We start from the raw sequence: 13,847 nt of genomic DNA on the forward strand, positions 1-13,847 counted from the left end.
AACGGCTGTTGGCTCCCTTTACACTCACTGTTTTCTCATCGTAATGTTCCTCCACATCCTCCTCTGACCCACACTCTCCCCTCTCCCCTCAGGTCACAGGAATTTTCTAGACTGCTGTGGATACCCAAGACTTGGGACTGGAGCATGAGTGAGGAGAGGCATGCTCTTTGCCCTTTGCCCTTTGCCCTTTGCTGTCACACAGAGCTTCCAGCCCTGCCTGCCCAGAGTTGTAAAGAACGGTGACAGGCGCTGCAGTGAGATAGGACAGCACAAACCCTGAGTGCTAGAAAGGTCACAGAGAGGGAAGACACGTGCGTCTTTCTTGGGGGACGCAGCATTCTGGAAGGCTCCTCTTGCCCCTAGTTTCCCCATTTTCTATCAGGGCAAAGACGCCTGGGAATGGCAGGGAAAAGGGGACTGTCTGTCCAGCCCCGGCCCTGCACTTCCCATTGGGACGAGGTTGGCGCGAGGGCTCTGTTCGCTCCTGTGCCTGGGGGCCACGTCCCTGCCGTGGAGCCCCTGCCTGGCATGACCCCACGCTTCCGGGCTCCCACAGCAGCCTCGTGGGAGGGGATTTGGCCACAGCTCACACTCGAATGTGCCATTCTCCTGGAGAAGGGGCCCTCGTGTGGAGGGACCCGGGGCCGATTCCCAGCTCAGGGACAGCTGCCTGAGGACAGCCTCACACACCCCCACTCTACACAACTCAGAAATCGTAGCAGCTTCACGCAAAGCCCCACAAGCTATCAGGACAGAGCCTTTAACGCTCAGGTAGAGTTTTTCTGTACTTCCCCAAGAGGGAAACAATTCTCAGCGAAATCAAAATGATTTGTTTTCCCTTTATTTGCAAAAGGTCAAAGAAAAACTTGTATGTTCGGTTTGCCGTGTGCGTGCCAATCAGAAGCCATCCTGCCTGGCTCGGTGAGGAAGTGGGCTCGGGTCCTGGTCGCTGGGGAGAACGTGCGTGAAACCGCCCTGCGCGAGTCGCGGGGTCAGCGCACCCGGCCCATCGCAGCCGGGCTGGGCAGCGCCAGGACTCTCCCTGGACACAAGCAGCGAACTCCTGTCTGCAGCAGTGTCCGTTCTCAGAAGCATGGGACTGTCCCGTCCTCCAGCAGTCCCGTCTGACCTCGCCGCCTGCACGGAGACCTAGCGATTTCCATCTGCTTCTCAGACCGATTAGGGGCACTATCAATGACGCAGCCCTTACTTTATAGGCCTCCTTTTCTTTTAATTCAGTTTATTTCTTGAGGAGCTTGAAAAAAATATCTCATTCTTACGAACTCCGTCTGGCTGGAGCCCGGCAGCAGCTGCAGGCACGTGTCGGGGGGCGTCCCTGCCGGATCCCGCGGGCCTCCTCGCCCAGGGCCACCCAGATGTTTCTCCACGGCGCCATGTGTTTATTTTTTGTTAATTTTTATTTAACTTTGTTTTTCTTTTTTATCAAAGTACTCATACTAATGCTTAAAAATAAAATAATATAGAAGAGGTTATAGTGAAAAATAGCAGTCCCTTCCCTGCCCTTCTCACCCACCCACCCCACATGGACACGACGCCTAACTCTTTTGACTGTTTCTCCCATAGTTGCCATCATATCACTAAATAATGTGCATATTTCACTTTTCTTATTATATATAATTTATTTTTTTTTCTTATGATAGGTAAGAATTCAGCATACCTACCTCCTCCATATATATGCACATCTTATTTTCTCTGTTGGTCACCTTTATAAACTTAAATAATATTCTTACAGGTTTTTCATAGTACAATAACTGAGGATGGAACTCTAGCTTCCCAGTTTATAAGATGAATGTATTAGCCCCCTGCCCTGGCCGCAGGCCTCTGGCCTGTCCCTACCACCCAGCAGCTTCTGTCGTCTTTGCTTTTCCTTTTGTATCTCTGAGCTGGTGGCATTTACACGCTGTCCTATAACCATAACTAAATCTTCCTTACTTTTCTATAGGTTGATGTTAAAAGACTAAAAGCAACAGAGAGCATTTACTTTGTCATAAGTAATTATCTTTCATGGCGAGCTAAGTAGTACCCTGTGATTGCATTTGTTCTTGTTACACTTCTGTTTTTCCTGGAGTTTTAAATTGTTTTTGTTTTTTACTTGAACTATTTAATTTTATCATATTCTTTTTTTTTTCCCCCAAATTCTGTCATATATTCTTTTGTTGCATTGTCCTTTTCCCGAATGTCTCTCGCCGAGTGCCCTCCACAGCCCTGCTGCAGTGTGGACTGCTCTTCACAGCACCAGCGTCGCCCTGGGACTTCCCCACGCCTCTCCCGGGGCGGAGTGACGGTTTCCTAGGTCTTACATCATCCTCTTTCTTCATCCACTCCCACTTTTGTCTGGAGTACAGCCTCCAGAAGCTTTCCTAAGAAAGGAATGTGGGAAATAAACGTTCTGAGTTCTCGAATACCTAAAAACTTCTTTTTTCCCCTCACATGTGTTTAAAATAGTACCTGAATGCAGAATTGTAGTTTAAAAGAGCTATTCCTCAAAGCTAGGGGGATAGCTTCACTGCCTTCAGCATTCAGTGTGATGGACGACAAACCTAATGTCAGTCTGACACTTGTTCCTCTGTGAATCACTTATTTTTTTTTTCTTTCCAAAAGCTTTTTTGGATTTTGAAAGAATATCTAAATGTGGGTTTTCTTTTCATTTATCACCTATTGTATCCACAGACTTTCAACTGTCCCTCCTGTTTCAACTACATTTCCCAGTCTCATACTATATTTTACCTAGAGCTCTGAGTCCCCAGAATTCTCCCTGAATTCTCCACTCGGCCGCTGTCTCAGGCTGCTGCTGTCTTCCAGAAACGTGCTGAAGTCCCTCGGCCCCGCCTGTTCTCTTTATTATTGTAGGTAGATACCTACCTGTTTTATTCCTGTGTTACCATTGCAGTTAGGTTTCCGGAGGGAAAAGAAATAAACAAATGTGATAAATCCACCAGCTTAAATTGGCAACTTCCAGTGTTTTCTTAATCACCTTCCTCTTATTTAAAAAGTAATCTATGCAGCGTAGAACTCAATCATCACCCGTCAGCACACCACCCGTAGGTAACAGGTAACGACTGTGAGCAGTCTGATAAATTTTCCTTTGATAATTTTTTCTAGAAATGTATATTTGTTCTTGGCTTCTTTGGCTTTTTCTGTTTTTTTGGGTTTTGTTTTGTTTTTTTTTAAGTAATTAAGCCATTTTCCTAGCACCTGTTATCGTAAAAGTGTTCCTTTCCCACTGACTTAGGATGACGTCTTTGTAACTATTCTGTTCTTACATAAACATTGTGCTTTAAGACTCTCCTCCCACTTGTAGGTCTACTGATTGATACATCAGTAAAAAGTCATGTAGCTCTATAGTTATATTGTATTATTAGTAACTCTTTGTATAAATTCTCTCTCATTATTTTTCCTTTTCAAAATCATCTTGGCTTTTTATCCAGTTCTTCTTAAATGTAAACTATAAACGTATTCTATTTGACGCCCCACCCCAAAAGAAATTCACTGGTCCTTCTATTAGAATTAAATTGGTTCCTGTGACAAACATGACGTGTTTGCCATGTGTGAGGCACCGTGCAGTGTGCTGACACACAGGATGAGTAAGGCGGATGTGGCCTCTGTCCGCGTGAAGTTTAAATGTAGTGTCTTCAGTTTTATCTAAATTGGTAATTATTTTGAAAAGTTATCATGTTTACTCTTCTATTCCAGAAACATAGTATGTTTCTATTCCTTTTTCTTAAACATCATCCTTCTGTTTCATCATTTGTGATGTGTGCTACCTTTTGATTTTAGTCTTCTTTTAAAAATTTACTAAATGTTTATAATTTTATAAAATATTTGCCCAATATTCCTTTTTATATCATTTTTATCACTTAATTTGAATTTATATTCAAATTGATAGTAGTTTAGAACTAGCTATGAATTAATTGATTTTAAAGATCATCTTTTTTTACATGTTGAGTTTTTAATTTTGAGCCTTTAATTTCGAGTTGCCTTCCTCCTAAGCCAGCGTAGGGTACGTCCAAGTAGAAGATAGGCCCTAAACAAGAATACATTGATTGTTAAAACACACATTGAAACAGTAAATAACAATAGACTTGAAACAGGAGAAACTTTATATCGGAGCCCAGATTTTGATCCTTTGTCAAAACTTGTTTCCTTCCTACTGGACTGTTGTGGAATTTCTTCTTCCCTCTAACTGGAAGATTCCATCAGAACACGTTTAGCTGTTGCGTCAGTGTCCCTGGAAGGTGGAAAATCCTGTTAGTCCTCCCATTCAGGTCTTCCTCCGGCACAGAAGTGTCTTTCTCTGTGTCTGCGGTTATGTCTTGCAGTCACGCGGGCCCCTCCGGAGAAGCTCCTCTGTCCCCGGATTGCACCAGCTGTCTTCTCTGGCACGTCTGCGCCGCCCTTCTCTGCCTTCCACGAGAGCCTCCCACCGTGTCCTCCTTTTCTCTGAACCAAATTTCCCTAATTCTCAGTTTTGGTTTCCTTGCGAGCTCCTCCCCTTTTTCGTCTCATCTCGTGTCTTTAGAGTTAAGTCCTTTTCACCTCCGGTGTCGTTTCCCTTTGCTCTGCACTGTTGGTCTGACGCTCTCATCCTCCACCCCCGAAACAACTTCTCCCGCACCTGGGGTCGGCCACAGGTGAGGCTCGGAGTCACCTTTGACCCCTCTCTCTGACTTTTTGGGGGCTACTGAGCCCTTCTCAGATGTAAACCTGGAAAACGTGGTATAACCACATCCATCTGGCTCGGCTGGGCTGAGTTGGAATTTTTCTTCTGCCTTCTTTAGAATTTTTCTGGGACAGTCTAAGTCAGTTTATATACACGGAAAACTGTGATCTTCCTTAACACCCTTAACTCCCACACTCCTGGCTGGTGCGCCCGGCGCTTCCTGGGGGAGGAGAAGAGGCGCCTTCCGCCACGTTCCCGTGGCGGCCGATGCCTGTTCCGTGGGGGAGGCGGAGCTGGGCAGCCCCTTGTCCGGCTTCGTCAGCTCCGTCTGTGCTGCAGTGAGAGGTCTGCAACGTTCATTTTTGGTGGCACTGTGACTTTTCCTCATTTTTGGTGTCCTTTTAGGCGTGATAACACGAAGTTGGTAAAGGCTGCCTCCGGTCTGCTGGCCAGACACCACTGCCTGCAGGAAGTCTCTGTGTTCACAGAGAGGCACATGTCTGTGCTATTTGTGACAACCACGCACGCTCCCCATATATCATCAGCAACATCTTGCCACGAGGCACAGCTTGGTCCCTCACACCAACCTTACCATCAGTCTGTCCCATTCCTTCTGCATACAACCACTTAGGCTGACAGCTTTGAAGTTAAGAAAATGGAAAACATATTAAGTGTCAGGAGAGCTTTACTTATTTTACGTAGGGATTTCTGTTTACAAGAGGCTTCATTAAGCAGGTAAATGTTTTATTTTCCTTCCCATTAGCACAGAGTGTGACTACAAAACTCACGTAGCAGAAGAACCTCATTGCATCCAAGGCGTCACCTCTTTGGGAGGCACCGTACCTCATCACCCAAGCGCCGCTAGTGCTCCTTCCCAACTGCCACATTGGTGGTGACGCTCTGTCTTTGCACATTGACTTGATTTTTCAAAAACAACTAAAATGTATTTAGCGCCAAGTCTAGGCATTGATGCAGCTCGTGGGACTAGGAGGCGTTGGGTAGAGACAGGTGTTGCAGCACAGGTAATCCACAAGCGCAGCACGCAGCTCCGGGGCGACTCGGAGAAGGGCTCCTAAGGCATTTTGATGAATGGCAGCAGGACTGCAAGAGGCATGTAACTACCTAAGGCGTGAACTACTCCTTACCCACGCAGAGCAGGACTCCTCACGGGTGTGCATATCTAAAAAGAAGTCTTGCCGGGCGCGGTGGCTCACGCCTGTAATCCTAGCACTCTGGGAGGCCGAGGCGGGTGGATCATTTGAGCTCAGGAGTTCGAGACCAGCCTGAGCAAGAGCAACACCCCATCTCTACTAAAAAAAATATAGAAAGAAAGTAGCTGGACAACTAAAATATATATAGAAAAAATTCTCCGGGCATGGTGGCACATGCCTGTAGTCCCAGCTACTCGGGAGGCTGAGGCAGAAGGATCCCTTGAGCCCAGGAGTTTGAGGTTGCTGTGAGCTAGGCTGACGCCACGGCACTCTAGCCTGGGCAACAGAGTGAGACTCTGTCTCAAAAAAAATAAAAATAAATAAAAAGAAGTCTTACCATATAATCTTTATAAAGTCCCTTAATAATTTTTATTGTTTCAGGTTTTTCAAAATATTTCTCATTATATTTCATCACCATAACATCTCTAAAGGCACCACCAGTTTTTTGTGTTTTTTTGTTTGTTTGTTTTGTTTTTAGTTCATGTCACACAAGTGAACTGAGGATTCAAGTTCCATGTAACGTTAGCTATAGAACCAAAGCTCTTGCAGGCCTCCAGGGTGAGCCACGTTCTACCCTAATCGAGGTGGCGTCCCCTGCCCCAGCCAGGGTTCCACAGGAGCCAGGCAAAGCGCGTCCACGTTGAACTCCCCCGGTTTTTACTACAATGTTTCCTCCGTACAATGAGGAGCCTCCGCTGCTCGCACATGTATGTTGTACACCTCCCACACCCCTGCCCCCAGGAGACCCCCAAGACTGTAGCGGCGGCTCCAGGCACCTCTCCCGGCCACGTGCCTGGCGGTCACCTGAGTGGGAGGCCTTGGCGCTCCTGTGTGCCATGTGCTCCCGATTTAGGCCACGTTATTAAAGACTTTGATGAAATCTTTGGGGAACAGGAGAGATGCAGCACTTTACCTCCTGGTCCACTGAGGCTTAGGTCAAGGCAGCTGGTCCCTTCTGGTGAAAATAGAGAATATTTGGTCCTTTCTGGTGAAAATAATTATTACATGTATCGAGGTCCCTTTCCCGCTTGCTGGGAACTGTCTAGTGAAGGTGCCGCCACCTTTAGTGATAAAAGATCTTGTAAGACCACAAAGTAATCATCCTGAACAGTAGATCTCATTATAGATATAGATGGGATGGGTGATTGAGTGAGTGTTAGCTGGGTTCTAGAACATTCTGGGAATTCAGCTGAGGATATTCATTTGAGGCATTTCTCAACATTTCCTTCTTCCTCTTGAGCGTAATTTTTTTTTTAATTCAGTTTTTGGTGGGCTGTAGGTGATCAAATTAATTACCAGAAGCCAAATACCCCTTGTAGGTTGCGTGGAACACTGTGGTATTTTGAGGTTTGGACAAAATCAGGCGTGTGACACCTGGGATCTCAAACCAAGTTCACCTGAAGCCCAGAGCCATGAACCAATTTCCCTAATTAGCTGGAGAGCATCCCAGCGCGTTGTGTCTTTAAGGAAGAGGGAAAAAGAGAACAGCGACTTCAGCAGCGGCAGCGCACTCGCTGCCAAGCCCGTCCGGGCTCTGTCTCCGTCCCTGCCTCCTCCGACCCTCGCTGCTGCCCCGCGGCTGGCGTGGAGCTGTGCCCTTGCCTTGCAGGGTGGCGACAGTCAGGCCAACAGGGCAGCGTCCTCCGGAGCACGTGCCCCGAAAGCCCAGGGGGCAGCGCCGTGCGCGCTCCCTTGGGGTGGACGCACGGCTGGGCGTGGGGCCACAGCACGCACATGGGACTCTGCACGTCTCGTGGCGTGTTTTAGTCCGTGTCAACTACTCGGCTTCCCGTCAGAGTCCTGCATCCACGTGTGTTCTTGGCAACCCGCACTTCAGGACCTCACAGCGCGGCTCTGTCACCCGCAGGCCCCAGCCACCGGCCCTGCCTCCCGGGCTGGGATGGGCCCCTTTGCGGGCCGTGGGCTCCTGCTGCGTTGCTAACCCTGTGCGCTGGCCGTTTTCAGGGAGTACTACATCACCATGGTGAAGTGGGCCACCAGCACCAAGGTCGCCGTGACCTGGCTGAATCGCGCGCAGAACGTGTCCATCCTCACCCTCTGTGACGCCACCACGGGGGTCTGCACAAAGGTAGGGCGGGGCAGGGGGTTCGGGGCTGGTAGCAGGGAGGGAGCATCCAGGCGGCGTCCGAGCCCTGTGAGCCCGCGGGGCCTGAGCAAGGCAGGCTCGCTCGCGGCTGGCGGCTCCCACGGGCCTGCTTGAGGACGGAGAGCGGACACAGGTGGGCCGCCGAGAAGTGCTCACGACCCTGTGCCCTGACCCGCGTGTCAGCCGGAGCCGCGTCCTGCAGGTGGACGCTCAGCGCTGGGCTTGGCGCCACCTGGTGGACTGGCTGGGTACTGCCGCTCACACCAGCGAGTCACCCGGGAGTGGCCGGTGGGTCCTGCCGCCAGCTCACTTAGGCCACGCACTCCTCCTCCTGCTGGGTGCTCAGAGAGGGGAAGGGAGGCCCACGGCCCCAAGACGCTGCTGGTTCCTCCAGGGACCCAGGGCCAGTCTGCCAGGCGGGCAGTGCTCAGGGGCCTCAGGCTGGCCTACTGTGTGGTCAGAGGAGGCCCCGCCGGCGTGGGGAGGAGAAAACGCAGACAGCAAAGAGCGGGCAGGGGAAGGAGGACACCTGTAGGGAGTTGGCCCAGGCGACCTCTGGGCCTCGAGGCTCACCCCAGGCTCCGCTCTGCGGGTCGCACTGCCACACAGCCAGGTCACAGCCCTAAGGAGCAGGTCATCTCAGGTTGGGTTAAAAAAATCAATTTAAACCAATTAATACACTCAGGCAGATCTTTCAGAAACTCTTTTTGGACTCTACATTTTTATTCCCCACCTGAGAAGGAAAGAGCCTGCATAGGCGTATTTATTGTGACTCGTGGGCCCCTAAGACAGCGGCTCTCACTGCATTGCCAGGTGTGGTTCTGAGTCGCAGGGATCGTTTCTGAGGCTGACACCCCCGTGGGCCGGTGCCCCGCCTCACTTTCACCTGACCTGGAGCAGCTTCCAGCTTGTTCCGAGGGCCTGCTTGAGGAGGGAGAGTGGACACAGGTGGGCAGCTGAGAAGTGCTCACAGTCCCTGTGCCCTGACCTGTGTGTCAGTGACAGAGGCTGTGTCCTGCCGGTGGCCCAGGGACAGAACTGCTCCGGTGTGCGGAGGTCAGAGCAGCGGCGGCAACAGGCCCACAGCGCCTGGGGCTCTGGGTTTTGTTCTTGTTCTGTTGGTGCATCTTTCCACAAGTGCCATGAGAACTGCTTTTCTTATTTGTTTTAAGCCCTTTTAAAGGGTTTTAGTCCACCAGGGTTGTGACTCAGAGTTACAAACTGGAATTTTGATGCAATGTCCACACACACAAATCCTGAGGTTAACCTTTAGGGGGACACATGCCAGGCAGTGATGACCGTCAAATGGTAGAAATGCCATCGTTCTCCAGAGGCCTCCTGCCCACCACGGGTTTGTCCCTGTTGTTAGGGAGAGTGGCATTTTTCTCATTCGAGGACACTTGTGTTGGGCTCTGAGCCACACACGAGACACAGAGCGGAGCGGGGATTACCTCCTCCCAGAGCGCGCCCTGGCAGCTGTGTTGTGCTTGTGCAGCCACCGTGTAGGTGAAGCCAGATTGTTTTCTGCACTGCCGGTCACAGACACAACACGTGCAAAACAAACCCTGTCTAATGCTCTCATTTCATTTCAGAAACACGAGGATGAAAGCGAGGCCTGGCTCCACAGACAGGTAACTGTTCCATGCGCGTGCCCCGTAGTCACCCCACCTGTGCTCAGCGCTCTGACCGCAGCGGACACCTTCGCAAATTGTCACGCAGAGCCAGGTGACTGTGCGTGGCTCTGGTATTTGGGCTGGGTGACTGCTCCGCCGTCCCTGTGTCCTCCTGGGTAGCCCCGAGGCATTCCTGGAGAATCTTAGGGTTCCAGGAAGAGAGTGCGACAGTCACAGCTCTTCAGACCTCAGCTCTCAGTTAGGTGACATCCTTTTAGTGAATTCAAAGTGGTGAGTCCATAGCAGCTGCCTTAACATAATCCACTGTGGTAAAAGAAAACAAAAATGTGGTTGAAATTCCTGTTTATTCTCGGGGCGGTTTCCCCGGGGATTTCTCCTCCTTAACCCAGGTAAAGAAATGCACATTAGAACAAACTCTAGGGACTCGAGATTAAAAGAGGTCAGGAGAAGCCTGGGCCAATCACTCTGTGACGAATTATTTTAAAAAATTAAACTTACACAAAATATAAACCCCTCAACACTGGTATTTTCTTTCTTTCATTCTTTTTGTCTCATTCCACACTGTGACATTAGAAAGAACAGGCAGAAAGGTTTTAGAAGCTTATTTTCTTCTAATCCTGTCTTATGGGATGAAAATTGTGTTAAAATACTCTGGGGAAAATCAAACCGGACATGAGTCTCAGGAATCCTGGCAGAGAGGCACAGGTGTGCTGCTTTGCTGATACGGGAGAGTCTCTTTATGGAAAATAACTGAAGCTGGACGACACAGCTTGCAACGGTGGCTCTCCCGGAACATTCCAGCTCTCCACCTGCCGTGTTACCTTCTCCGTCTACGGAACCAGCCTCTGTAGATTGTCTCCAGGGCGAGAGCCTCATCAGTGGACAGCGTTATTTTTAAATATATCCTTTTTCGGTTCTGTCCCAACCTCATTCAAAAGAGGAATGGGTCAGTTTGGCCACCTTTGTTTTCCCACGGCAAAGCTTGGGTACGAAGTCCACACCAAAAAGATACCAAGAATGACAGAGGAGTTGGGAACCCTAAAATGTTAGTATGCTGGAAAGTTCTCGAATGCCAGCTGGATCAAACATATACGCGTAAATATCAAAAAATAACATGTTTATCTTACCTCAGACAAAATGTCAGAAAGATTGGAATGAAAGGACCATTTTTAAAACTTCATTATGTGTACAGTTGTGTGTTCAGCCAGTATTTATGGATCTTTCAAGGCAAGATGCTAGACTTTGTGCGTTTCAAAAAGTGAGTCAGCAATTGTCACTGAGCACATGATGTCACGTGTCAGAACTTCATTCCTGTCTGTGGCTGGGCAGTATTCCGTTATCCGTGCATTCCGCGGTCCGTTCAGATGGTGGCGGATGTTTGGCTGCTACCACTGTTTGGCTATTGGGAATAGTGCTGCTAAGAACAGACACAAAAGCCAACTATCACACAATTCCATTGATATGAAATCTCCAGAATAAATAAATCCATAGAAACAGAAAGCACATTGGTGGTTTCCAGGGGCTGGGGGAGGAGAATGGGACGCAACAGCTTAACAGATATCAGGTTTTATTTGGGGGAGATGGAATGTTCTGGAACTACATAGAGGTGGTGGTTTCACAACATTGTGAAGGCATTAAATGCCACCGAATTGTTTACTTATATTAAAATGTTTTATGTCATGGGAATTTTACCTCAAATTTTTAAAAAATGGATCAGCCAGAGCATCAGCTCTCAGTGACGTTGTTTGTAGCGCCCAGGCAGATGGGATGTGCACGTAAGTTCCAAAGTGTGGGAAAGGAGGGGACCCTCAGAGATGGTCAGAAACGGTGACTAGGAGTCTAGGCGCTGGTGGCAGTGGGAGCCGGGAACCGCGGAGCAGGGTGCGGCGCAGGTGGCCTTAGCCTGGCTGACTTCGCACCTGCACAGGAGGAGGTGAGGACGTGCCTGTAAGAGCACGTTTCTTTGCTGGGGGGCAGGGAGGCCTCTGGAATGCCAGGGCAGAGGTGCCCACCCCGCCTCCCTGTCCCCTCCAGCAGCACGTCCATGGTGGGAGGCGAGGGGCGGCCTCCGGCTGGTCACTGCGGCTTTGCCCTCAGGGTGGACGGCAGAGTGCGTGGTCTTGCAGGCCTGTCCTCCCCTGCTCGCTTCTTCCTCAGCTCTGCAGGGCGGCTGCAGCGCTGAGACCAGTGGCTGGATTCTCCATGTTTATCGCCTGCGTGTCCCGGGATTCTCCATGTTTATCGCCTGCGTGTCCCGGGATTCTCCATGTTTATCGCCTGCGTGTCCCGGGATTCTCCATGTTTATCGCCTGCGTGTCCCGGGATTCTCCATGTTTATCGCCTGCGTGTCCCGGGATTTTCCATGTTTATTGCCTGCGTGTCCGCCGCCCCTGAGAACACCAGCCCAGGCACAGGGTAGACAGCCTGAGCGGGTTGGGCGAAACCAATCTTCCCAAGCAAAACCAAGTCGGTGCTTAAAAAGTAGCATGAACTAAAATAATTCTCACGGTTTTGAAATGTAAACTTTAAAGCATTTACTAAATAAACAGCTAAACTTTTTAAATTGCTGCTTAAAAATCTGTACTGCTGTCTTGAGTTTGGAAGGTAACATTCTGTGGCAGACGTGTCCTCCTGTGAGACGGTCGTGCCTCGGGCAGTGGGCTCGCCAGCGCAGTTGCGTCTGTCCCTGGGTTAGGTGAGCCCGCGCCCAGCCGCAGCAAGGGGCACACGGTGTGTTTGAGCCCCTGCAGACTGTGAGTCTGCAGCTGTGAGGGTCCGGGCTCCAAGGTCTGCAGGAAAACCCAATTTCCAGCAGTTTCTCATTACATTCCTTTTTTCATAAAGGAATTCATAGTCCCTGTTTTTCAGAAATAATCTGTAGTGTTTCCGCATCCTTGAAGATACCGTGAGACCCTGGAGGCAGCTGAGGAACTCGTTTAAGGCTGGATCTGCCGTCTGTTACCCGAGAGGCTGGGGCTGCGTTTCTCCTCGGAGGAACGTGGGGACAAGCCGGGGAGACACACGCTGAGGCCGCGCGCCCTCTGCCCGTCCATCTCGAGTGGGTTGCGGAAGCTTGCTGCAGCTGACCCAGAGAAGACTGGGATCCGGAAATCCCACAGACCTCAGGGACCCTGGTCTGCGCAGGTCACCCAGTCTTCAGATCACGCTGCCAGATGAGGGAACATTCTCCACCGGCTAAGTTTGTGTCGTCTGAGCCGTCCAGGTGCCTTTCTTCTCCTCCCATCTCCTTGCCAGCACCCTCGGCATGGACCCCACAGAGACTCCCCACGAGCCACAGAGAAGAGGCAGATGTGTGAGGGGAGACCCACCCAGCCCCCCTCCTCTGGGAACGTTCAGGGAAGCAGCAGTCCCAGCCGCACCCACACCCCCTCCCGGCCTCACCCCCGCCCTGACCACCCAGGTCCGTCCTGATGCAGGTTCCCAGGGGCCGCCAGGCCCAGCCGTCCGGTGAGAACCCCAGAACTTGCCATGTTGGCTGAAGGGTCACTTGGATGGATCAATTTCTGGCTGTCTGTCTTCTGCCATCAGAATTTTGGTTTTGCAATTTCAAAATTTGGGCTGGGAGATTGAACTAGCTGAGTATATCCGAACTGTGGAAAGATCTGCAGAAAGGCGACAAACAGCTCATGAAGAATCTCTCACCGTGATGGGTCCAAATATGCACTTAGATGGAAGAAATGAGACCTAGTGTTTGATAGATCTGTAGGGCGATGATGGTTAACACTAATCAATTATATATTTTTCTAAATAGCTAGAAGAGAATAATTCGAATGTTTCCAGTGTTAAGATAAATATTTAAAGTGATGGATATCCCAATTATGCTGACTTGATTATATGAAAGTGTCAGATTATCATATGTACTCAAAAATACACACATCTAAAGGTATCAATAAAATAATTAATTAAATTTCTTAAAAAGAATAGAAATTATGTTTAAACTCAAGTGCGAAAATCTAAAAAAAAAAACTTAATAGCAAATGTTCATATCAAGGACATTTAATAAATTTATATTTGCATCAAATCACAGCCAAAGTTCTATGACCATGTAATCAAAGAACATTTCCTGGTACTTGCCATAAATGGTTATGACGACTGTGATCACAGTTTTTCATCCGTTAAAATGGCAAGAAAGAAGGAGAAGTAGCTCACTTCAAATGCAGTCACTTTTGTCTTTAGTCACATCTGGTCATATC

The 13,847-nt window shown here is 49.4% G+C and overlaps 1 protein-coding gene across 3 annotated transcripts in view; it reads left to right on the plus strand.

The window, feature by feature from the left end:
• The window catches only part of DPP6 (dipeptidyl peptidase like 6), a 643,862-nt gene that overhangs the window by 560,762 nt on the left and 69,253 nt on the right, over nucleotides 1–13,847 (plus strand). For all 3 annotated transcript variants that reach the window (XR_011231801.1, XM_069462595.1, XM_069462596.1), the window contains 2 exons: nucleotides 7,858–7,981; nucleotides 9,592–9,630. Coding sequence is in view for 2 of the 3 variants with exons in the window: in XM_069462595.1 (XP_069318696.1) it covers nucleotides 7,858–7,981; nucleotides 9,592–9,630 (163 nt within the window). In the remaining variant the exon portion in view is untranslated. The remainder of the gene's footprint in view (nucleotides 1–7,857; nucleotides 7,982–9,591; nucleotides 9,631–13,847) is intronic.

The sequence above is a fragment of the Eulemur rufifrons genome, chromosome 29 (genome assembly GCF_041146395.1).
Source record: "Eulemur rufifrons isolate Redbay chromosome 29, OSU_ERuf_1, whole genome shotgun sequence".
NCBI lineage: Eukaryota > Metazoa > Chordata > Mammalia > Primates > Lemuridae > Eulemur > Eulemur rufifrons.